Below are 23603 nucleotides of genomic sequence, written 5' to 3' on the forward strand. Positions count from 1 at the left end.
GAGACGGGGCGTTCTTCCCCAGTGACCGGGGTGTGTCTCGAGGCGCGGGAGAGTACAATTGAGATAAGGGCGGATGAAAGGCTTGGGCGGCTGGTCTACGCCTGGCTAATACTGATGATGCTCGCGGTAGTGGTGGTGCACTACTATAAAAAACTAATATAATTATAACATAATTATCAGTAGCGACAAGACCATCGTTCAAGTTGACAAACTGTGCAGTCATAAAGTGAATAAATTCCTTATGTTGTGAGCTACTTAGGCAATTTACCTGACTTTTTACCTGCAAAGTATAACTTTATTAGAATCGCGCAAATGTACCACGTCTCATCCAATCCCATCACTCGTTACCCTCAATAGCATCAATATCGACTTCCACTTCCCGCCGTTTAACCATCAACTTCGCCTCCCGATCCCCCAGAAGAGTCGTTCCAAGCGCCTTCGACTTGGGCACAACGCCCTCAGGCATCTTCCAGTCGTACTTAAGCAGCATATGACACAATGCAATCTTGATCTCGTTAGCGGCAAAGAAGCGGCCCGGACAAGCGTGTATGCCATGTCCGAAACCCATTTGATCGTGGCTGGTGCTGACGAGATGCGCGTGTTTATCCTGGCCGGGCGTCTGGCGCATGCGCAAAAAGCGGTACCCGTCGAACTTGGAGGCGTCTGGATAGTATTCGGAGTTCCATTGATGAGTCGTGTCACAGATTATCTTGGTGCCTTTCTTGATTACGTCGCCGTTAGGAAGTTTTATATCTGCCAGGGCCTTTCTTCTGAACAAGCCTGTTGATGTGGTTGTCAGTGCATGGTACATCTGCAGAAGCAAGACACGTCACTTACCTAGGCCGACAGGTCTAAGTCTTTGGGATTCCTTGATAACACTATCCATGAGCTTCAAGTTATACAACGATGTCTTCTTGAGTCCCTCAGTACTGAGTACAGTAACAAGTTCTTCTCTCAGAGGACCAAGTAGTTCGGGGTGTATAGCAATGTTGAACATTGTCTCCATTAGTAGATCAGTCGTCGTGTGAATCGCCACGAGAGAAAGTTTAATCTGCTCAGTAGCAGGGTCTGACTTTCCATCATACTCCTTCTCGAACCATTCGATCGAGTCATCAAAAGGCGATGGTCGTCCCTCAGCAATGGCCTCTTGTTTAGCAGCCTTTCGACGCTCGATATGCGGTTGGAGTAGGTCACGAGCTTCTTGCAGCTTCCTTCGTACGCTTTGGCAGGATGGTAGGAACCAGTGAACGTAGGGTCTGGCCCAACGAGGATAGTTACGGAGACCATCGGCGGTCTGGAAGAGCTGGACGGTGTATTCGATTGACACTTTGAGCCAGTCGTCGTCCGCGCAGAGCTCTTCGCCCATAAAGACTCTCGAGGACATACGGGAAACTATTCGCATTATATCTTCTCCAGGGTTGATCGGGTGCCATTCTATGATGTGTTAGCATTTTCTTTCTCCCATTCGAGCGACTGTTGAGGTTGAAGGTACCTGTCGAGTTACCAAGAACATTGTCCACCCCCAAAGAAGCCTCAACCCAAAGAGGTTTCGTCAGTTTGGCCAACGCTCTTGTCAGGTATTTGTTCACAAGCGGGACTAAATCGAACGGGGACCCAATAGGTTCAAAACCAGGGATATAGCCATGAGTATCCTGTGATAGTCAGTCACGGACCTGTGTAGTTACTCACGCAAGTCAATACTTACATCCTTGGCAACTTCGGAAAAGTCCAGTTTACGTTCACTCTTGAGAGCTTCGGCATACTCGGGCGGAATTACCAGAACATCTCCCAAGTCTGTGTGTGCCTTGTACGGTGTGTTTTTGTACAAGGATCGACCTTTGACGAGGATGTCCTTGGCGTTCTCGATGAAGTCTTGAACGACACGTTGGTTGGAAAACTCGAATGGTTTTTTCGGATTGATGTATGGGTACTTTTTCCCACTGTTGTCAAGAAGGGAGTACTTCAAAACGAAAAAGGAGAAAAGAGTGATTCCACAAAAGAGGGCATACTGGGACTTGCCCAGAACGAGATCTAGATCAGTCATCATTGAGGATAACTGTTGAGCGTTGGGTCATCCAACTACATAATTCTCGGATGAGTTCAGTTCATGTTATATATTTACAATTTCGTAACAGTCTGTTATGCTACAGGATATTTCGTATAGACTTCGCAGATCTTAACTTGTTTGGATTACGGAGACGGATCTTATCCGGTCGGGAATTTGCAAGGGCCCGATACCGAAAACAGACTCCACAACTACCGGTAGATGCATCAAGCGCACGGCATATTTATCCCTGGATGCAGTTAGATAGTAGCGAATCTTGTAGATCTTCCGAATCGTATGGGTTTCCAATGTAACAGTTCATGACTATAAAAGCGAGGTAAGCGAGTACGCGGATATAATAATTCTAATTATTTTTGAACAACTTATGTTCTTTGTAATTCTTGTCCTTGTTCCATTTCAACATGTGTAACAATATCGAGACCCAGTCATCTAGTGCAGGGTAGTAACTCTGGTGTTTCACCAACTTCTAGATCAACTGCGTATTCGTATCAAGGTAGACCCGCACTGACTGCTTCTATTGTACATGCCTCACGTCACTGGTCCTGCAAGTTTTCACGGATCAGGGGCACGGAAACCTCATGGACTGCGTGGATATGCCGTAAAAGAAGCCGGAGGGCTCTTGGGCCTCAAGCCAAGAGCCAAAAGCAAGAGGGGCCAGAACAGGAATCATTAGTGGTGGAGGAACAGAGATAGCCGCCAACGACATATTAGGTTTTCGAAAGGTCTTCGGCTGATTGGACTACCTAAACTATGTTAACCTTGGCAATTGATAACTCTGCATGTACTGAGACATCATGATCTGATTCATGCATTGTGGCCGAGGTCATAAGGTAGCATCCCCCTCGATGCCCCAACTTCAAAGTGTGCCAAATATATGCGAGGCGATCAAACGGGATACGAATTCATCATCATATCACATCGTAGAAATATGCAATTGATCTTATATTCATGTTCTGTTGAAGATTGAACGTAGAGCCAAGATTTTCAACTATTAGTGACGATGGGTTGAACCTCGTTGAGCAAGACGATATGAAAGATGACAAGGGAAACTAAACCATTCCTTCGCTTGAATAAATTAACCCAAGATTAAGATACTAGGACAAGTCTCGACCCGGATGCAAGACTTGGATGCCGGTCACTGAGATTTCGTGTTCGTATACTGTTCCTCGCCACATCAAAGTCTGATTGCTAGCCCGATAAGCAAGAAAAGCATGATCAAATACGTCACCTATTTTTATGTTAGCCTGTCTCCACTTGTGCAAGCATGGCATCTGAAAGTCATTGCATACCAGCGATATGACAAAAGGTACACTCTCAGTGTAGTAGGTGACTGTCATAAGGGGCTGTCCGACGAGACCACCGATCGTCTCCATTATGGCAATGCCGGCGAATAGTCGTCCAGAAAAGTCCTTCTCTAATTGTGAAGCAAGGAACGACCGCAAAGAGACAGGCATGACGTATCCTAAAATCGAAATGATAAATCCAATGATGGCGGCTGCAAGGTTCGGTGAAAACAAGACGATGAAAGTACCGATAGCACAGCAAGCGATACTGGTACAAGACAAGATAGCGTCTCTCTTGGCGACTCTCCAATTTCTGTCCAGCCTGTAGATGGTCAAGGGTAGGGCGATTAAAAATAGTGTGGTCAGCACAACGGCTTCTATGTAAATGAATACATTCATCTGGAGGGTTTCAGCAGGCATTTATATCGTTCAGGGTTTAAACATACGTAAGCCATATCATGTCCAAATCTTGACCAGACCCAAATTGTGGTATAAACGACAGCTCCCTTGGCAAGATAGAAACCAAAAAAGCAGGCAAAGCATATTGTGAAGATGTGGAGCTTTTGACTTAACCCTCTTCCGCCGCCCTGGTTGAGATGAATGGCTCCATGAGCGGCATTATCACCAGTGTTAAGCAAAGGCTGAGTCTCGTCTGGTACCGCTTCGTCTTGTGTTTCGCTGTTCTCACAATGTTGATTGTTATTGTTCTTGAGATGTAGTGCTGGTAAGAGAGTTAAAGAGTAGATAATAAGAGCAAGCGCAAACGGAACCCAGAGGTCAGGACTCATGGATGCGGCATATAGAAGTGGGCCTGCAAGACCAGGAATACCCGAAAGACCTTGTAGGAAAGAGAAAGCGGTGGTTCTAGCATGTAAAATTAGCTCTCTGGTACTCGAGTTGAAATGAATTAGTTCACTCATACCTTTGTCCTGGTCTGACCGCGTTGCTTAGAGTGGCAAAGACAAGAGCGTTGATTGACCATGGCCCACCGCCTAGTAGTAGAAATATTGGAGAGATATAAAAGCACCAGAGAGGAAATACTTGCACAAACCCTACAGAAACGTTAGACTGGTCATAGTATTGAACAAAAGTTACGAGCTAATACCAAAGAGGGCTATAGATCCCCAGTAAAGAACGGTACTTAGGATGCTGATTGCAAAAGCAAGACGTCCCTTTCCCTTGTCCAAAAGCATTCCCAGGGGAATCAGTGCCACAGTAGCTGGAACATGTCAGAAAATGCACAAGTAGGATAGAAGTTCTTGCCTCTTACCAGCAAGTGGTGAGAGGAACTGTATCAGTCTAATCATAGATACCCAGTGACTCATCACCCTCTCATCGCCACAGTACTCATGCGAAGGATCTCCATGATGACCATCTTCGTTTTGGTAATAATGTCGACAGATGGCAGTCACCAAGAGGTTGGGCCAAGGGTATGCGAGAAGTTCAGATCCAAGTCTTGTCAAAAATAGAACAAAGACGCAAAACCAAAAGTTGAGAAGGTATAATTTGCGATGTTGACGACTTGTTCCGTCTGTTCCGGCAGCGAACCAGCGACGTACTCGTCTAAGAGGCGCAGACCATGGTTGACCATGGTCTGTATTTGAGGGCGAGGGCATATCTCTGATAGAGTTTCGGGTACAGAAATAGCTTCGAGTGCTGGATGAAAGAGAGAACAATAACTGCTGAAGATTGAAAGAGGGGTGAAGTTAGAGGCGTGATCTAGCTGGTTCGTCGGGTAAGCATGATACTATTCATGCCGGCGCGTCTGGCGCTTATTAGCGCGGGTCAACTGACTGTTGGATTGTGGAAGAAGACGCACGATCTGTCCAGAAACCATCTCATTGGCTACTTCACTTAGACGACAAAACAGACAAATTATCTACCTACGTTGGCAAGGTTTTAAGCCGGGCTTTTTATCTACTGGGTAGCAGAAAAAATAGACTCCTCAGTCTTAGGGTATAAAGAAAAAGTAGTTTAAGAACTACAGCTTAAGGGCATAAAGTGACCTGCTAATGTCGCCTCTTATGCTTCCAGCGGTCAATTTTTCTGATACCCCAAGGCTTATGTTAATACACTTGGTATTTTTAACTACCGTATTTCGAAACGTCTAATACTGGACAAAGTTCAAGAATGCCCTCTGCTTGAACCTTTATTCGATACCCTATATAAAGATTAAGGCCCTTCCATCTTGGATAGATGATTTCCTCCCAGTTTCGTAACACCAACTTGTCCAATCTTGAATCTCTCGCTGTCGTCAAGATACAAAATCCACAACAATGTCATCTTTCTTCAATTCGCTTTCCGGCTGTCTATGGGCAACAGAGCAATCATACTCTCGCTTGCCTCAATCTGAATCAGACGAACCTGGCCAGTCTCTTCCCCCTGCCAACGATGCTACTTCCAAGTACCGTTCGCCCACATATGGACCTTCCCAATGGTGTGAAAACAGATTCGGAAAAGACCAGCCCCCAGAATCTTGGCGCATCCTCATAAGCTTTGCGTCGAATACCAACGACATCGGGGAGGAGGCATTCGAGCTTGACTTGAATGGAGGCTGGGGTGCCTTACTTGACATTGTCACTACAGACATCGTCGGATTGATGAAGGAAGGACTGTACGTGTCCCAGGATGATGTGAAGGTGCATGAGAACTACCTTACCTGGACCGACAGCCCTCAAGATCAGCAAAAGACTTATTACCGTTATTACACTCTCATTAATTCCAAGTGGTCAGGCAAACTGGTAGTACGGTCCGAAACCCTTGATAGCGTGGTGGGATCTCGATTAGAGCATCTATCGGCAGAAAGAGTGTATCACGCCTCTCCTGCCGCCATTATTGGGTTCGACAACAACAGAGTCTACTACTACGAAGCAGCTTCTCAGGGTGATAGAATGAATTTTATCTTGGATGACGAGCCTCTGCCAGGATTGTGGCCATGGCCGAAGAAGGAGTTGGACAACAGAAGAGACAGTGAAGAGAGTTTTGATATGGTAGAGGTGCAAAGTAGGAAGTCGCAAGATGTGGTGGTAGATTAAACTGCCTTATCGAGGAGGTACCAGATATCAACCTTCCTTAATGGCTCAGGATATCTACAGGAGCGTGCCTTCTCATTATGTTAGTTGATCATGCACTTGATCAAATTCTCTCCATCCTTTTTTCCCTTTTTGTTCTTCATCAAAACATCAATAAAATATCTTACAATACGAAGGATATGTAAGTGTTCTCTGATTCAAAGACACTTTCACTCTGAGTCACTGATACTAACCTGGACAATTTTATCATCATTCAGCGAACCCGCCGCAGTCGCCATAGCCATCGGCCACGAGGGAGAACCAACCCTCAGCCCGCTCTCAACACCTCCTCCCCCAAGACGTCTCCTTCTTCCGGTCGTCAGGGGGCGCTAGCATCCGCGTCAGCGGGAGCCCAGACGGACCCGGGAGGATCGTAAGTTTACCTCGCTTTGACTCCATCAGTGGATCGCTAATTTTGAAAATCATAACAGAAGTCAAGGGTCGTCTGGAGCTAGCGACGTGGAAATGCAGCGTCTTCCCTCTGAGACCGGAGGAAGTCCAGAGACGTTGGAGGTGGAGGAGTTGGGAGTGGGCTGGAACGGGTTGATTCTCCTGTACTGGCTGGTGGCGTTGACGACCGTGGTGGTGATAACCAAGCTTTGTCGTGGCCAAATATGATTATCATTATAATTATATCATCAATACACGACCTTCTTTTTGGCTTGTTTTCGCTTCTCAAGGCTGATAAAGTAATATGACTGATAAGTCTACCTAAAGAATTACTACTTATAGGCAGCAGAAAAGTTGGCCTTTGAATGTTAGAGGATAAAGATAAACAGTCTAATAATTCTAATTTAATTGGTAAACGCTACCCTAACGATTTAGTCCATCATGCTTCCTGAGGCGTAGCTCTTCAGTTTTATTGTCACATGCGCTGCCATGTCATTGCCAAGATAAGTAGAGATAGACAAGTTATGATCACTATTTTGCAGATGAGCGCTTTGCCATGAAGAGAAAAAGGCTTCCGAGGAATAGGGAAACACCCGCAAATATCTGTGCACCAAGATAATCCCCTTCATAATGCCGAATGATAATTCCAGCAATCGGAGGTCCAGTAAGAGTCGCGATACTGTTAGTTGTGCATATCATACCCATTCGGACGCCTTGCTTTCGTACATCGGTCGTTAGGTCCGACAAGGCTGGTGGATACAGGCTCATACACGCACCAGCAAGGAGACCGTAGACACTAGCCCAAGCGTACAATCCTCCCACCGTGGACACACCTGGCCATGAAAAGAGGCAGACGGCTGAGATGAATGAGGCGGGTATAATGCATGTAATGCTTCCGAAGTGATGTGCGATGGCGTTGGGAAGCGATCGCCCAATGATTCCGACACCGTTAACGACGAGTAAAAGATTCAGCGCATCCGAGTACGCCAGGGGCTTGTCCAATTGCGAAGTTGCAAAGGATGCCATGTAATAGAATGGGAAGAATGTGCCCCAGAATACCTGATCGAGTTAGCAGGTGTTTGGCTTGACTTGAATGAGTAAACTTACAAAGAAGATGCCAATTGCGAAAAACAGGTACCCCTTTTCCTTGAAGGACGCAATGTCGACCCAAGGGCCAGCCTTTCTTGGTGGTAATCTCGGGCGGAGGAGTAAATTCGCCATGATCAAGGTTACCAACTGCACCAAGCCTATCGCCCTTACTGTCCAAGCAAACCCGATTCTACCGAGGAGCTGTCTCGCCATTGAAGGGAAGATGAGTCCGCCTACGGGACTTCCTGTCGAAACAATGCCAAAAGCCAACGCCCTTCGTCGCTTAAAATATGTCGAAACAACAGCCAGACTGGGGGTAAACATGAGGCCGTTTCCCAAGCCGGTGCATAGTCCTTGCGCGAGGAGTAGTTGCCAGAAGGTGTGGCTGAGGGAAGTCATGAAGACGCCGAGGAGGGTCAGGACTGAACCAGCAGCAAAGGTAGCGCGAAAGTATCCGGCATCAGTTAAACGGCCGGCAAAGGTACCGATAAAGAACAAGGCGGCGATCTGGACGGAGCCGATCCAGATGATTTGGTTTGCGGGATTGGGAAGATGGTTTGTATAATAGGTCTGAAAGACGCCAAAGGAGCTATTGTATCCCCTACAATTGGTCAGTATTGCTCATCTGATAGTCGATTACAGGCAAGTAGTTCGTACCATGAGTTTAGCATCATGATATGACCAGCAATGGCTAGACTGTCAGCTTTATTGTACCTGTAAGTGGCCAAGAAGCGCTTACCTGACGACCATGCCCAGAATCCACCATCTGGAGGAGGTCCAGGATCTTTTTCGGCGACTGAAGTACGACTCAATACACGATCCAGAGCCGAGCGAGCACCTGGTGGTTGCTGCCTCTCCTTTTCTGTTTCAATTTGACAAATGTCATAGTCTTGCTCAATCCTCATATCAGGATCTGTCTCTGCATTGAATTGACTAGGCTCGCCGTCTGAGCTACTTGAATCGTCTCCCTTCTCAATCTCCCTCTCGGGAGATCTGGGCACTTGATCATTTGGGGAGGCCATTCTCGATAGAGTGATGGGGGATGGTTATACAGGAGACTATTATAGGGGGATGAACAAATTAATCAGTATTATAAGATGGCAATTGAACCTCAACCAAACATGACCACTAAATCGCCTGTATAGAATCATCCAAACAAAAGAAACATCGGCCTCTCACTCAATTTAAGAATTTTTCTTTTCGATGGGACTGTTGGGAAGGAGCCACTCACTAATTAGCGAAGCGGAGCTTCTGTGGTTTGGCGAGCGGAGCATTTCTTGTCCAACAAACAATCCTCTAATAACACCAACAAATAATTGCCATCATCGACTTCCTCAATCGTAATGATGTCGCCGAAGCATTGCAAACGAATATTATTCAGTTGGTCGATCCAGAGTCGCATGCGAATCGTGCAGCAAGTGTCATCGCCCCGCCGACGTGAAGTGCTCCCTCAATGCTCTGCCCTCAGGGAACCGGAAAGGCCCGATTATCGGGCGAATGCCCCATACGTTTCAAATTCGACTCTACGTAGCTAGAAAGCACCTACTCGACGTAAAAGCATACTAGAAGACTGTAGGTTCGTCAAGATGGATGCGAAAACATGGGGGTCGAGTGTTTTGAACCAATCTGAGGAGGACCAGTCTGAGGAATCAACCCTCGTAAAAGCTGTCATTGGCGCCAACAACAGCTCGTGTCAAGGAGAACTTCCATGTCTCTATGAGTTACAGGATGCCTTGCCGCTATATACTATCGATGACGAACGAAATGAGCGTGTCGTGAGTCCATTGCCTGATGGATCATTACATTCACTTACACTGACTGGTACCTCCACCATAGAGTACCCACTCAGGCCTATCGGCCTATTCATCTACATACAAATGAACTAGTTACTGCTCCATTTGACTGTCACCACTACGGCTGATCGCATCTACACTGGACACAGCTACAAGCAAAACGCGGTCTAGAAACTGTTCAAATTTGGACGACTTCACTATCTCTTCGAGAACAAAACTATCGCTATGTCAAGTTATCGACGCAGAATCTCATCCTTGCGCTTCTGGAGCAAGGAGTAGTATTCCTGGATGGGAGTGTTGCTCGTAGGAACTCTGTCACCTTCGAAGTTACCCTTTCCATGCCCGTTGAAGTGCACCTTCCAAGCTGTAACACAGTTAGTACATGGATCCATCCCGCCTGGTCAAGAAACTTACTGCTAGCATCAAATCCAAGGTATGACCAGCTGTCGTTGAGATAAGCCTTCTCGGTACCAACGCGAATTGTCTTGACCAGTCCCATCTGGCCAGGTGCCGGTCGAAGTTCTTTCAGATCGGCGACAAGCTTGATCAGACCGGTAACGAAAGCGAGGGCGACGTCCTTGGCAAAACACTCGTGTTGACCGTAGCTAAATGCCGATACGTCTTGGACCTTGCGCTGGGCGTTAAACTTGTCGGCATCTGGAACCTCCTTGGGGTTGCGTCCGGCTTCGCCCTGTGTGATCGTTAGAAATCTGATGTTAAGGCAATGGCTTGTGATGACTTACAAGCATGAGAACGACGGCTGTTCCAGGCGCGACAGATTGGCCATCGACTTCACCTGCTGTCTTAGCGATACGAACGTTGCGCTGAGAGCTCGTCATGCGCTGAGCTTCAGCAACGTAGGCATGAAGTGTCGCATCATCACCCTTTTTAGCAATGGCCTGGACTTCAGCCCAGATGGATGCGTTCTCGGGGCGCAAGAAAAAGGCCAAGACCTCGTAGAACTATACACTTGGTCAGCATAATATTCCCACCTTCACACAAGCTAACTTACGGTTGTGACAGGAACGCCAACTCCGCCAAAGGCGGTCAGCCAGAGGTTATCAGTAACATGGTCAATTGAGCTGCCCTGTGCAAGAAGCTCCTCAACAAGCTTGAGACCACAGGAGCGTAGCGAATCCTTCTTCAGATACGACTTGGCGCCAATTCTGTTAGAAACGGCAGAGATCAGGCCGATACCTCGAGGACGTGCCACCTCGACCTCGGAAACTAGCTTCTTGGTCGACTCATATATCCTCTTGACACCTTCTTGGGCACGACGTCGGCGGTTGAACGCCTGTCCTGGGTCGTTGTTATTGACTCCCCAGATGCGGATGTCAAGAAGGCTGCGGTACAGCTCTGCAGCGCCAAGTTCCCCGTCAGGGTTCTCCTCTGTGCGCATATCGAAATAGAACATGTCTGATAGAAGTTGCGCGTTGAGGGGAATCGCAACATCGCGGATGATGTCAATCTGGTCCAGACCCTTCTTGAAATTGAAGGACTCCTTCTTAATAAGCTTGGCACCCTCACGCTCGATAAAAGCGTGCACGGCATCGTGAAGATTGGGAACCTTCTTAATCACCTTTGTCCAGTCGGCGCGATGCTGATAGTTTTTGGCCTCATCGCCCGCAAGCATGAACCAACCATATTCCTTCTTGCCAGGGAACAGGTCGTTCAAGGACTTGAGCCAGGGTACGACGTACTGCTTTGTGTTGCCGAGGACCTTCTTGATGGTCTCACCGGACATTGTCACGGCGACCTTGGCTGGTGGCTTTGGATCATCTGTTGTATACTGGTCAAAAGTGCCAATCTCCTTGGCGATCTTCTCATTGGCGCTCTTGGTGTACATGGGCTGCATGACTGAGATGGAGTTGTAGGGGAACCAGTTAGGGACACCGCGCTGGATGAGCTTGTACAGCATTGAACCACCAAGGGTCTTGTAGTCCTGTTGGACTTCGTTGTAACCCCAAGCAGTGAGGTTAGATACGGTGTAATCAATCGTATTGAATCTGTCCGAGCGCACAAGTGTGACTGCATCAGAGAGGACAGCTCGGCCGACCGAGTAAGTTGGCATGATACCAGATCCCGGGTTGCGCTGGGGCTTGATATCCTCGACCATAAGGCCAGGGTAGAGCTCAACCATGTCAGGATCAGTGTACAGCTTCTCAAGAATGTTTGCAATCTCGGGATCTGAGTTGATGTCGCTGAAGCTGTCGTAGCGCTTGAGTCCAAAGAACTCACGGAACTCATTCAGAGAGGCGCATTGCCACTTGCGGCCCTGAATAATACCAAGCACTTCAACGACCTTCAGAGCCTTGGGAACCATGCGAGCTCCAAAGCAGCCAGCAGGGTCCTCCATGGCTGTCTTGAGAATGTTTACAAGGTCCTCGTCCTTGAAAGTACCATCGGCTTGACGCTCAAGGCCGTCAAACGTTCGAACACTAGGGTCCTTGGGGGTATTGGCCTCAAAGGTCATAAGAGCTTGACCAAGTTCAGTCCAGCTAACGTCCTGGAGGTCCTCCGCCTTGCGGCCAGGGAAGAGCTTGAGGAAGAAGCCGTTGATCCAGCGCTCATCTCTCTTAGAGATGCAAGAGTGGAAGCGGTAGAGAAGGTTAAACTCAACACTGACCTGGTTACCGACACCGCGAGGAACTCCTTCGCCATCGAATTGCTTATCAATAGCAACACGAGGGTCCAAAGTCCAGTCACTGGCGGAGTGGTGTGTGTTGGTGATGGCTCGAAGGTAGTCATGAAGGCAGATGTTGATGTACAAACCACCTGTGATAAGTCGAGCCACGTTGAAGAGATCGTGGTCCTGCTTGGCAATTGCCTTGGCCTTGTCTTCCTCAGTAGCGTTGGGGGGTGTAGACAGCGAGAAACGTCCATTCTCGTTGATCTTGAGCAAGATGTCGGCAACATAGTTGTGGAAACGGCTGTAGAGTACAAGCATCACGTTGACACCAGCAGGTTGGCCCAAGAGACGCTTCTCATGGAAGGTGTCAGGCTTGAGCTTACCCTCCTTCATGGTACGGATCTCAAGCTGATCTTTGAGAGAAGATCCGTACAAAGGGGCAAGGTCAAGGTATGACGATGTATCAGACTTGTTCATGTCTGTGCGGTTTGTGCGGAAAATGTCATGAATGATAATGGCAGCATGGTAGAACAGCATGGACGAGATACCAGCTGGGTTTTCCTTGAAGGAGCCTTCATCACGAGCCATAAGAAGATCAAAGAGCAGACCAGGATCGGGCTTGACGCCATGGAGGCGCTTCTCAGTCTTGACCGACTTGGCATAGGGAGTACCAGCTTTACCCAAGTTTGGCTCAAGGATGTTGTTGAAGCTTCCATCAGGCATACGGTACTGGTGGAGACCGTCGGGTGCTTGAGGGACCTGTTCTCTAAGGGTAACATTGGTACCTGGTACTTGAAACTCAATTGTGTCGTATTGTTCGCAGTGGCTCTTGTGATCTGGCTCTGCACCGGCAACTTCATACTTGACGTCGCCGCCAACGTAGCTCAATGGGGGGTGTTGAAGGTTACCCCAAAGAGTGTCGATGAGCTTGTTTGTAAGAGCGGTGCGAGCCTTGGAGGAACGAGGTAAGGCAGTAAGAATACCGATGAGGAGCTCAGTTGTGCTAAATCTGTTAGTGACAGTAATTGGGTTCAATAAACGATAACTTACCCCTTCTTATCATCAAGAGGCTGTCCCTTTTGAAGAAGCTGCTTGACAAGAGCCAAGAGATCAGCAGGACTAGCCTGGCTTCGAACACCAGCAAAATCCTTCATCAGATCAGCAACGAGCTTCTCAGGGTTGTCGAGAAGACTTGAAGGGTCTTCCTTGGAGGTGTCCTTGTAAGACTCTCCGGCCTGATACTTTTCGTTGAACGACATGATGAAGATCTAAACTCTTACGGGCTTTTGAGAGAGAAGATCTAAGAAAGTGAAGAAGGGGTTCCTGACTTTCTCATCAACAGCATGTCCTTCCAGTCTTTATAGTCGATTCATGATTAGCCGGTCTCTGTTGCGAGCGGTAACTACGCCATGCACAGACATATTCGAGTCCCCTCATTGAGGCCTTGAAGTCAGTGGCGTAGTTGAGCAAGGCCTGTTTGTGGAACAGGACTTGATGTGCATATCGGTCATCTCTCTACCAATGCCATCTCTCATCAAGAGGAGGAGCTATCAGCTGATCCGCAATGAAAGAAAGAACAACATCAAGAGCCGTAATACGATATTGTGACTTGATTCGTCCACAAGCTGATCTATGGGAAGCAAGATGCGACAAGAGGGGTCGAGAACATGATGTCTTACTCGTAATACCTCGAGACGGTATGCAATGGGATGCAAGATCTATCTACGTGGGCAACTGTAGTGTTGCCGCTTTGGCGGTGACAGCCACAATGGCATGTGAGATTGCAGATGAGAGTTCAGCTATGCAGATGTTTTCTCAACCTGGAAACTCGTTCTGTTGTGTATGAGAACTTTTGAGTTTTGATGTTGGGACAGTACTGATCTCGACAAGATGGCATTCCCTGTATGTATCGGAATGAAGCCCCGAGCCAACCCTACATGCATCGCATCACATTCCGACCTCACTATGCAAATCAAGGTCCTTCAGCCAATTCTAGTCGCTCTTTAGCAACTGGCCAATGCGTACGGTCCGTTCCGGTCAACACGCGCGGGGTTATTAAATACCGACGAGACTCAATTGGCCAACCCAATCTGCCGATGCTAGACATTGTCTCATATATTGCTGACTGGCGTTCTCTTAGCGGAGGACCCCTCTTCTCCCTTGTGCAACACACAGTGGATGTCGATCATATCATAACGCATCATATTACTGAAGGAGATACGGCCCGTCATGGCAAACAGCTGCTGCTGCTCCATGTCTCAGCAAGCCATTCCGTCGTGTACCAAAGCTGAAATTGAAAGAGGGGTTGTGAGACCTACAGTTCATGGCATCATTAAGATTTGTTATCACGGCCAAGCGATTGGCTTCAACAACGATACTGCATGTATTATTGCCGTTGAGAAAGTCTTTTTGAGTTGAGGAAAAGCAAAGTGAAAAACGGTGAGCCTGAATGCGTCAGACTTGCAGCTCAATGTCAGACAATTAATTTCAGCAACAACTAGTATCAACCTCACGATCAATTCTAACAAGACAATTGTCAAATGCAAGCATGGAGAACGAGGCCTTCAATTTCAAAACTTCTGGGCCGAAACTAGCCAGAATCAATATCGATGGACCAACATCAGGGTCCAAGAAGATGAAGATGTTGTGTCACCGTCACCGACCTTTCACAAACCCATCGGATGTGCGCATGTCCCATCCCCGCTTCTGACAAGACCAGTCCAGCAAGTAACTCGCTTTACATGCAGTGCAATGCAACTTGAATTGTGGCTTGCTGAAACAAAAACTGCAACTGCTCGTAACAGGACACGGCACAAGGTCTCACAAACAATCTCGGCCATCCGAAGAGTGAGGGACCGATACCAAGACTTGTCTTGTTGATCTCCTTCTTCTCTCAGTTGTTTTCAGCCATGAAAAAGGCAACTTTTATCGCCTTGTGGCTTGCTGAGGCATGCGTGGTTGGGTTGACAAATCAATATTCTCCGATTTAGTCTCCCTACATAATCATGCTATCTTGAGCGGCTGGTCTGAGTCCAAGTTTGAGAAAACGAGACTGTGAACAAGGGGGGTGCTTTTATATTCTCATGTATACTTTTGTTGTTTCCACGTCATCATTCCATGTTGGGGCTACACTAGATGGACATTGCCGCAACTCACAGTGAAGCCGCCCGTTCGTAAGGGAGGACATGGACTGTGACTTTGCAGGAATAATTGGTGCCTGTGATGAGATTGTGATCAGTAAGAGGGGGGTTGGGTGATTCCCGCATAAAGAAAGCTGTTCTGGTCCCCCAGACACAGTTCTCGTCGTCTCTTTGCACTTTCCACTCATATCCTTCTTCTGATATTCACGATGCCGCACGCTGAGACAGTCGACTCTACAGAGCCCAAGAAGCTCATCCTGTGCTTCGATGGCACGGGAAATACCTTTAGCGGTTCCAATGCAGATACCAACGTGGTCAAGATCCTACGGAAGATGGATCGCAACCACCCGAACCAATACCACTACTATCAAAGTGAGAGATGCCCAGCCGCTGACTTCAAACAACTGTTGCTAATACTTTTCAAGCCGGTATTGGTACCTATGATATCAATGAAAAGTCTGTGAACAAGACTTTTGTTGGTGAGATTGGCAGTAGTATTGCAAAGACTGTGGATCAGGGCTTTGGAACTACGTTCGATGCCCATGTCATTGCTGGCTACCGCTTTCTCATGCGGTACTATGAGCCTGTAAGTTGCGCTTTCCACATTCTGTTACCCGAATATTGACAACCTTCAGGGCGCGAAAATCTATGTCTTTGGCTTCAGCCGAGGTGCTTTCACTGCCAAGTTCCTCGCCCGAATGCTCAACAAGGTCGGTCTTCTCTGCAAGGGCAACGAAGAGATGGTTCCTTTTGCATACCGTCTCTATCAACGTCATCTGCAAGGCGAGATCAAAGACAGTGAGGTAGCCCAGTGCTCCCATGGCCATGAGCACGATGGAGATGAATCTCACTCCCACGCTGGTGAAATCCGGCTACCGGGCCAGGATCCCACTGATGTCAGTGACGAGACCAGAGAGGCTTCGAATGAGATTGAGGCCTTCAGCCAGACGTTTTGTCGCAAAGAGACGAACTCTGATGGCGAAGAGGAGAATATCAAGGTATTCTTCCTTGGCATCTGGGACTGCGTTGCTTCTGTTGCTGTTCTAGAGCGCAAGGCCCGCATGCCTGTTCCCGTAACTGGGACAGCACATCACGTTCGTCACGCGGTGGCTATCGACGAGCGTCGTGTTAAGTTCAAGCCTGCTCTTCTTGCACAGGATATCAGAGCTGCGGTTCACAACCGCAAGCCAGCCGCTGAAGAAGACATTAAAGAAGTCTGGTTCCCTGGTAACCACGGGGATGTCGGTGGTGGCTGGCCCGTCGTGGTAGCGGAGCAGGCTGACACCAAGAAGAAACAGCCTCTGCTGTGCTCTTCTGAGCAGAGCCTGGTTGGGGAAAACGGCTCTGCTCATCCGAAGCCTGAGATGGTAAAGCTGTCGCTCTGGGGCCGCTTCAAGAATGCCATCAAGACATGGAAGGCCGACAAGGCGAGCACTGATCTGAACAACGACTGGCTTCAGATGAGTGACATTCCTTTAGAGTGGATGATTCGCGAAGTCAAGAAGTGCGGCGAGAAAGACCCGAGTGCTCAAGTCCATTGGTGTCACAGCCTTGAGCCATTTGAGGATATGATGAAGAATCCCCAGAGACGTATGGAAGCGACCCACGGGTTCATGCATGACACGCTTGCTTTTGGGTACGGAACTGCATTTTTCAAGGTGCTCATGTGGAAGTTTATGGGTAAGTACATCTCATCTCAGTCATTGATTAGGTATGGATCTAACATGAACAGAATGGCTCCCTTTTCTCACTCGCTGGGAACTTGACGACGCGACAAGCGACAATGTCAAGCTTCTTGGATGGAAACCTGTCACATTCCCTCCCAACATGGGATCATACCGTGACATTCCCCGTGGGGCAGTCTTACATCGGTCGTTGCTTGACCGGCTACAAACATTCCCCGACTATGAACCCGCCAACAACCACGGCGACAGGACAAACGATTGCTTCAAGGGCCGTAACAAAGCCCTGGTGTACACGGGTAAGGTGACGGACAATTTGACTCCTGAGCAAGCTGAGCGATTGAGAGAGTCACATTTCAGGATTCACTCAGAAGGGGGGAACTTGGTTTGGGAGAAGGATGAGCGACATCAGACGTATGACTTTAACCCTTTCTTCAAGGATGTTGATAACCGGGGACATGTCCACTAGGTAGTTAAATGAGATGGTAAATGAGGTGCGGGTACTAGTGTTGATCAGACGAGAAGAAGGCCAAGTTTGTATCTACTTGTTGTTGGTTGTTGTCACTAAGGTATAGGACTGTAGATCGTATGGATATACTAGCTGTTATCTCTATGTCTTGAGATACGCAGATAGCGCTGAAGTTTCTTGTTCAGGCAATTTGTCCGCTATAGTGGAGAGTCTCCCCGTGATCGGTCAGCTGAGCACTGACTAGTAGTAGTTAGGTACTACCTGTAGGCTCCATAGCAGGCTTAATTAGTGCCTACAGGTACTCCACTGTAGCGTTTAAAGGTATCTGTCGGAACCTGCAGGGCCGAACTCTTGATCCCACTCTCATTATGGGCCATGATGAAGAAGAAAAAACCTGGAGCGCTTCCAGGGGATCCTAGCAATGAAACGGGTCTCGTCTCTTGTTTCTCGTCTCTGTTTTGGGTCAGTGACGAATTGTTGTGAAGGGAGTTGCAGACATTGATTAGTTATTTGTTAAAGAGTACCAGGCCTCCCTTCATTCCTCCCTTCTCTGTTCAGATCCAACCGAGACATACCAAACAAAACACAACTTCACGATGCAACAAAAAACATCACTACTCGTCCTTCTTGCCAATGCGGCTGCTGTCCACTCAATTGGCATCCGAGCTTCCGAGTGTAAAGACGTCCACGTCTTTCTCGCAAAGGGAAATAACGAGCCCTACCCAGGACGGCAGGGCGTATTGGTCAAAGCCATTTGCGACGGCTATAAGAGCTGCGACTACGAAGACATCATCTTCAACAACCCCCTCGAAGCACCTTTTTGCGACTCAGTCACCGAGGGTGTCGTCAATGGCAAGAAGCAGATCACGGAATACAACAAGAAATGTCCCAAATCAAAGCTCGTCGTCAGCGGTTACTCGCAGGGTGGACAGGTCGTCGGTGATATCCTTGGCGGTGGTGGAGGTGTTTTCTTCCAAGGTTGTGTCGAGGACAAGATCGCCGGCTTAAGCCCCGATTCTAGGCCCGGTAGCAGCAGTAAGCCGTGCCCTTATCCTGCCCAGTGCTTTCAACAAACATTATGTGACGTAACTAACAAATTTTCTCTTTCTCAGTCGTTGCGGCTATGGTGTTCGGCGATACTCGGCACACAGCGGATCAGCCATACAATGTTCTCTCAGGCGTTAGCAAGAACGGCCTCTTCCCTCGCCCCGCAGACCAGCTTGCCAACTTAGCAAGCTACGGTGATGTGTTCCACGCGTATTGCGTTGCGACAGACCCCATCTGCGCGCAGGGCAAGGACGTAAAGACGCATCTCAACTACTTTGATGTTTTCACAGACGAAGCTGCCGATTGGGTCAAGGAGAGAGTCGAGAAGGCTGGTGGTGCTGCTGAGGCGGACGACGAACAGGGCTCGACTGCTGCGGCTAGCGCTACCACCAAGACAAAGGTCACCACAGTTGAGGTCACAACGACAATGGCATCTGAGACAAAGGCTACAACAATGGTTGTCACCAAGACTGAAGCTTCAGAAACCGACGATGCTGCCTCTTCTACAACAGACGGCCTCAGCGCTGTGGTGACGTCGTTGGTCGATGCTGCGTCGTCAGTTGCCCCAGCGGCAGCAGAGGCGTCGTCGACATCGACAGATAACGCAGCCGCACCAACAGGAGTCCCTCTCGCGGGGATGATCATGGGCGTTGCAGCTCTTTTGGCGATCTAAAGACGGAACTTTAATATCTAATGATGATAAGTATAGCATATAAACGTGAGACGCACATAGAGGTACATACACATAGACAAGACTAGACTTGTATATAAGAGGAGGAAATGAAGCCATTCATGTCAGGGGCTTGGTCGGTTTTTTTTCTTGTAGCTTTGAGCGAATAAGCTGCAGTTAACGGACGTAATGAACGTACATTATACCCTCATTTAATATACTAAATGCTAAATGTAATCAGATTCTAGGCGATTGTGTTGCAAAAGACCTCCGTGATGCTTTTGTCGCTACAGAGATGGTAGATTACCCGACACCGTTGAATGGTCAGACAGGGCCTCACGCAAGCCATGATGACGCCTCAGGACTATTTAATACTTCTTATCGAGTTTTCTACCCTATCAAATGATGATCTACGATCTACTGAGAATATGTCAAGTCACTATTATCAATTGTTGAGAAATCATCTATTTATAAAAGCATGTTTAATTCCTGTCAACTAAGCTTTTTTTTTGTTCTACATCCACTCCCAAGTATTATGTAACCCAGCTTGCACCTCTCAACTCAATTCCAACCACACCATCTCAATTCACCCAACCAACCAAACATCACCATGTCTCCAACCGTCGTCCTCATCCGCCACGCTCAGGCATGGCATAACCTCTCTCATAAGTCTTTTCTTTATATACACACCAGAAGGCAAAATAGACGACTAACACTACAACCACAGGACTACACTCTACCTGACCCCCCACTCACAGACGAGGGCAAACTACAATGCGCCAACCTGAGAGAGAACCTCATCTCCACCTTCTCCAAGGATGTAAATAACCCTGATGATATCGCTATCATCGTGAGTCCCATGCGTCGTACTCTCCAGACAGCCATGCTCTCCATGGACTGGCTTGTCGAGCGCGGTGTGAAAATCGAAGGCAACGCAGACTGGCAAGGTATTCTCCTCGGTCTAGAAAACCACAAACGTTGCAAATCTTACTTATAGTTTCTCGATAGAAAATTCGGATAAGCCTTGTGATACGGGAAGTCAGATATCCATTGTATCAAAAGACTTTCCTCAGGTCAACTTCTCCACTGTCGACGCCGTTTGGCCTGAGAAGAGATCCCCTGCGGGACGGCGCTACGCTTATACCAAGAAGTCCATCCTTGCTCGTGGAAAACGTGCTCTAGAGGATCTCTACAAGCGTCCTGAGAAGCTCATATTCGTGGTGTCCCACGCTGGTTTCCTCAGGTTGGGTGTTGTTGGATATTGGTTCTTTAATAGTGACTATCGTGTCTTTGACTTTGAAGCTGAGAGGAACGCCGAGGGTGAGTTGAGAGTTGTCCAGCAGGAGAGGACTCTTGCAGGCGGACTGTGCCTCTCGTGGAAGGATCCTGTTGCCCTTGGCACTGATCTGCCCGAGGAGGATCCTGAAACTGATCCCAGTGCTTTTTAACTTTCTGGCATATTCACTTGGCTAGTTTCATATCAAACGGTAGAAAGAATGTATGACATATAAGTAGAACCGATGTAGTTTCATCATCTTACAAGCCAAGAATCTACTCTTTTTTTACTTCTTTTTTTTTTTTTTTTTTTTTTTTTTTTTTTTTTTTTTTGCATAACTATACAATTCTTTCTTTTTTCTTTATATCTATCGTATGTTCATGATGTTACACTATGAGTACACGCCATATCCAATCATCTCGAATCATCTGGACATGAAACTTTGAAAAGCTGACTGATCAATGATGACGTTTCCTACGGCACGTAGCCTCTTTCTTCCCTCCTTTTGTTTCTCCAGCAACTTTCTTCTTCGTGACACATCAGCAGCATGAAGCTTGGCCAGCACATCCTTGCGGAACGGCTTGATGGTTTCTCGTGCTACAATACGGTTACCCGCTGTGGCTTGAATAACAACCTCTGAGATACATGTTAGCACTGTATTTAAATGTTTCTACGTGAGTGGAAATCTTCTTACCGAAATGTTGTCGGTCAACATGTTCCTTGAACTTGGTCACCCACTGCTTTCCGAGACGGTCAACCTGCGATGAATGCACAACCTTACAAATAGCATCAACAGGTTGCCTGTTTACTAGGAGCTGAATTTTGACCAAACTGCTCTGTTGCCAACCTGAATCTTCGTAGTCTAGTGTGGCATATCCCTTACTGCAACAATATGTTAACGATGCTCAGACAACGAGGCATGGTGAAAGACATACGTGACGCTCTTGAGCTTTCCAAAGAGATCATCGACCAGCTGAGCTGTTGGGATATGATACCGTAAGATGACCTGTGTTGTATGGAAAAACTCAAGGCTCTTCTGTTCTCCACGGTTGGCTTCGCACAGCTCAATTACTCGGCCGAGATACTCCTCTGGCATAGTAATGGTAGCCGTTACATAGCTGCGCATCAGTCAGCATAAGTGAAGTGGAAATAGGTACCCATAAAAACTCACGGCTCAAACAGCTGGGACTGTTTAACTTTCGGGTTGCTCGTCTCCGGAAACAGCGCCGGGTTCGACACAATCTCCTCCGATCCGTCGGGCCAGATGATTTTGGACGGGACAGTCGGTTCCGTCAGGATGACACTTCGTCCGTGTTCCTGTCTCAAACGATCCTGAAACACAGAGCAGTGCAAGCTCCCCAGAAATCCCAAACGCCAACCCGCTCCGAGCGCCTCAGAGTGGTCCTTCTGCAAAGTCACGCTACGGTCGTTCAGCACGAGCTGACCTATGCTGTCGGCCAGACGGCTGTAGTCGCTTTGGTCAGTGGGGAACGCAGCGACAAAGACCATGGGCTTGGGTTCTTCGAAGCCTGGGTAAGGTTCGACCTTGTCTTCGCAGCCAAGGAAGGTAAACGTGTCGCCAAGTTTCGCGTCTTGGATCTTCTTCATGCCTGGGTTGAAGTAGACGTATCCAACTTGACCAGCACTAAGGGTCTTTTGTGGTATGGCATGAGGGTACTGAATGCCTACTTGGCCAACAGTGTACTTCATACCAGTACCCATGGAAATGACATTGTCGCCGGCCTTGATAGTACCGTCAAACAGTCTGACCAAGAGCACGACGCCACGGAAGTTATCGTACCATGAATCCACCAACATCATTTTCAGTGGCTTCTTCTCATCGCCGACGGGGTGAGGAATACGCTCAATGACAGCAGGCAAAACATCCGGCACGCCCTTTCCAGTCTTGGCACTCAGCAAAACGGCGCTTTTAGGATCCAACTCAAAGGTATCTTCCATCTGCTGTAGCACACGAGGGACGTCAGCAGCAGGCATGTCAATTTTGTTCACAACCGGCACCAGCGCAAGATCCTGCGCAAATGCAAGGTGAAAGTTGGACACTGTCTGCGCCTGGATACCCTGTGATGCATCGACAAGAAGCAATGCACCACCACAGCTAGCATAAGATCTCGTAACCTCTGCTCTGAAATCGACATGGCCAGGTGTATCGACTAAATGAAGCAGGTAGTCTTCGCCCTTGTACTTGTGAATCATGGTACATGTCTGCGCCTTGACAGTGATGCCGCGCTCGCGCTCAACATCGAGCTTATCCAGAATCTGTTTATTCGCATCACTTGCCGAGATGGTCCCTGTGTATTCCAGCAGTCGATCGCTCAGTGTACTCTTTCCATGGTCGATATGCGCAACAATACAAAAGTTTCGGTATCTTTCAATCGGAATCGCAGCAATCCGAGCCTCGAGTTCGGCTGGGGTAGGTTTCGTATTCGAGGAAGCGTATGCGCGAAAGGCTGGGACAAGTCGTGGTGCGGTTCGTAGCAGTGTTCTATTGTGGCATGCGGACCATGATGGTCTAGCTTGCGAGAGGCATTGCCGACTCCAGGCACGGCCAGCGCTCCAAGCCAGGCTCATCTAGACTTGTCTCGGGCACATTTGGCCAAGGTGTTGGTAGATAATAGTCGAGCCAATTCAATGGCTGAATAACCGTTTGGTGGGACGAGTTGATCGGATAAGTGAGGTTAAAAGTCCAAAACGATTTACCCATGATGGACGAAATCCTCAGAAGTGGTGGAGGTACGTACATCAGGATATCCCCGCGCTATGCCGCTTTTGGTCGAACTTTGAAATGCCATATACATGGACATAAAGGATGAGAAGTACAAAAAAACACCATAAATCGTCAAGCAAGTATTAGTTAAGTAGTATTTGTACAGTCTAACTAGTTCCTTCGTCCAACTGAATGTCTCAGGTGGACAGGATATTGTATCTGTGTAGTCCTAATCAAGGCATTTATGCCATCCATCACATCGTATATACCGCAA

The 23603-nt window shown here is 47.9% G+C and overlaps 9 protein-coding genes across 9 annotated transcripts; 4 read left to right on the forward strand and 5 right to left on the reverse strand.

Moving 5' to 3' along the window:
* Positions 1-215: 215 nt before the first annotated feature.
* Positions 216-2130, reverse strand: EDB82DRAFT_485278 (cytochrome P450). The gene is made up of 4 exons (XM_025731282.2): positions 1706-2130; positions 1493-1652; positions 838-1434; positions 216-780 (listed from the first exon to the last, which is right to left on the reverse strand). Exons 1-4 carry the CDS (start codon positions 2045-2047, stop codon positions 338-340), a joined length of 1542 nt encoding a protein of 513 aa, XP_025590322.1. The 5' UTR covers positions 2048-2130; the 3' UTR covers positions 216-337.
* An 855-nt stretch (positions 2131-2985) lies between these two features.
* Positions 2986-5052, reverse strand: EDB82DRAFT_485281 (major facilitator superfamily domain-containing protein). The gene is made up of 6 exons (XM_025731281.2): positions 4619-5052; positions 4454-4567; positions 4271-4400; positions 3795-4212; positions 3355-3747; positions 2986-3293 (listed from the first exon to the last, which is right to left on the reverse strand). The coding sequence occupies exons 1-6, from the start codon at positions 4962-4964 to the stop codon at positions 3240-3242; spliced, it is 1455 nt and encodes a 484-aa protein (XP_025590321.1). The 5' UTR covers positions 4965-5052; the 3' UTR covers positions 2986-3239.
* Positions 5053-5624: 572 nt separating this feature from the next.
* Positions 5625-6383, forward strand: EDB82DRAFT_470625 (uncharacterized protein; the record flags this gene model as incomplete). Its single annotated transcript, XM_025731280.2, has 1 exon — positions 5625-6383. One exon carries the CDS (start codon positions 5625-5627, stop codon positions 6381-6383), a length of 759 nt encoding a protein of 252 aa, XP_025590320.2.
* A 957-nt stretch (positions 6384-7340) lies between these two features.
* EDB82DRAFT_550243 (major facilitator superfamily domain-containing protein) lies at positions 7341-8920 on the reverse strand (the record flags this gene model as incomplete). The annotated part of the gene is made up of 4 exons (XM_025731279.1): positions 7341-7868; positions 7917-8499; positions 8556-8589; positions 8638-8920. The coding sequence occupies 4 exons, from the start codon at positions 8918-8920 to the stop codon at positions 7341-7343; spliced, it is 1428 nt and encodes a 475-aa protein (XP_025590319.1).
* A 951-nt stretch (positions 8921-9871) lies between these two features.
* Positions 9872-13901, reverse strand: EDB82DRAFT_34020 (heme peroxidase). Its single transcript, XM_065607509.1, has 5 exons — positions 13371-13901; positions 10704-13323; positions 10435-10653; positions 10106-10382; positions 9872-10055 (listed from the first exon to the last, which is right to left on the reverse strand). Exons 1-5 carry the CDS (start codon positions 13577-13579, stop codon positions 9925-9927), a joined length of 3456 nt encoding a protein of 1151 aa, XP_065465451.1. The 5' UTR covers positions 13580-13901; the 3' UTR covers positions 9872-9924.
* Positions 13902-15669: 1768 nt separating this feature from the next.
* EDB82DRAFT_543123 (uncharacterized protein) lies at positions 15670-17611 on the forward strand (the record flags this gene model as incomplete). Its single annotated transcript, XM_025731274.2, has 4 exons — positions 15670-15832; positions 15886-16046; positions 16096-17140; positions 17193-17611. The coding sequence occupies 4 exons, from the start codon at positions 15670-15672 to the stop codon at positions 17609-17611; spliced, it is 1788 nt and encodes a 595-aa protein (XP_025590315.1).
* A 303-nt stretch (positions 17612-17914) lies between these two features.
* Positions 17915-19566, forward strand: EDB82DRAFT_485287 (Alpha/Beta hydrolase protein). Its single transcript, XM_025731273.2, has 2 exons — positions 17915-18646; positions 18724-19566. The coding sequence occupies exons 1-2, from the start codon at positions 18208-18210 to the stop codon at positions 19329-19331; spliced, it is 1047 nt and encodes a 348-aa protein (XP_025590314.1). The 5' UTR covers positions 17915-18207; the 3' UTR covers positions 19332-19566.
* A 293-nt stretch (positions 19567-19859) lies between these two features.
* Positions 19860-20936, forward strand: EDB82DRAFT_485291 (histidine phosphatase superfamily). The gene is made up of 3 exons (XM_065608233.1): positions 19860-19990; positions 20051-20273; positions 20335-20936. Exons 1-3 carry the CDS (start codon positions 19939-19941, stop codon positions 20774-20776), a joined length of 717 nt encoding a protein of 238 aa, XP_065465452.1. The 5' UTR covers positions 19860-19938; the 3' UTR covers positions 20777-20936.
* EDB82DRAFT_485294 (translation factor GUF1, mitochondrial) lies at positions 20937-23360 on the reverse strand. The gene is made up of 4 exons (XM_025731271.2): positions 21776-23360; positions 21540-21722; positions 21299-21486; positions 20937-21240 (listed from the first exon to the last, which is right to left on the reverse strand). Exons 1-4 carry the CDS (start codon positions 23191-23193, stop codon positions 21029-21031), a joined length of 2001 nt encoding a protein of 666 aa, XP_025590312.2. The 5' UTR covers positions 23194-23360; the 3' UTR covers positions 20937-21028.
* Positions 23361-23603: the final 243 nt, after the last annotated feature.

The sequence above is a fragment of the Fusarium venenatum genome (genome assembly GCF_020744135.1).
Source record: "Fusarium venenatum strain MPI-CAGE-CH-0201 chromosome Unknown EDB82scaffold_1, whole genome shotgun sequence".
Lineage (NCBI taxonomy): Eukaryota > Fungi > Ascomycota > Sordariomycetes > Hypocreales > Nectriaceae > Fusarium > Fusarium venenatum.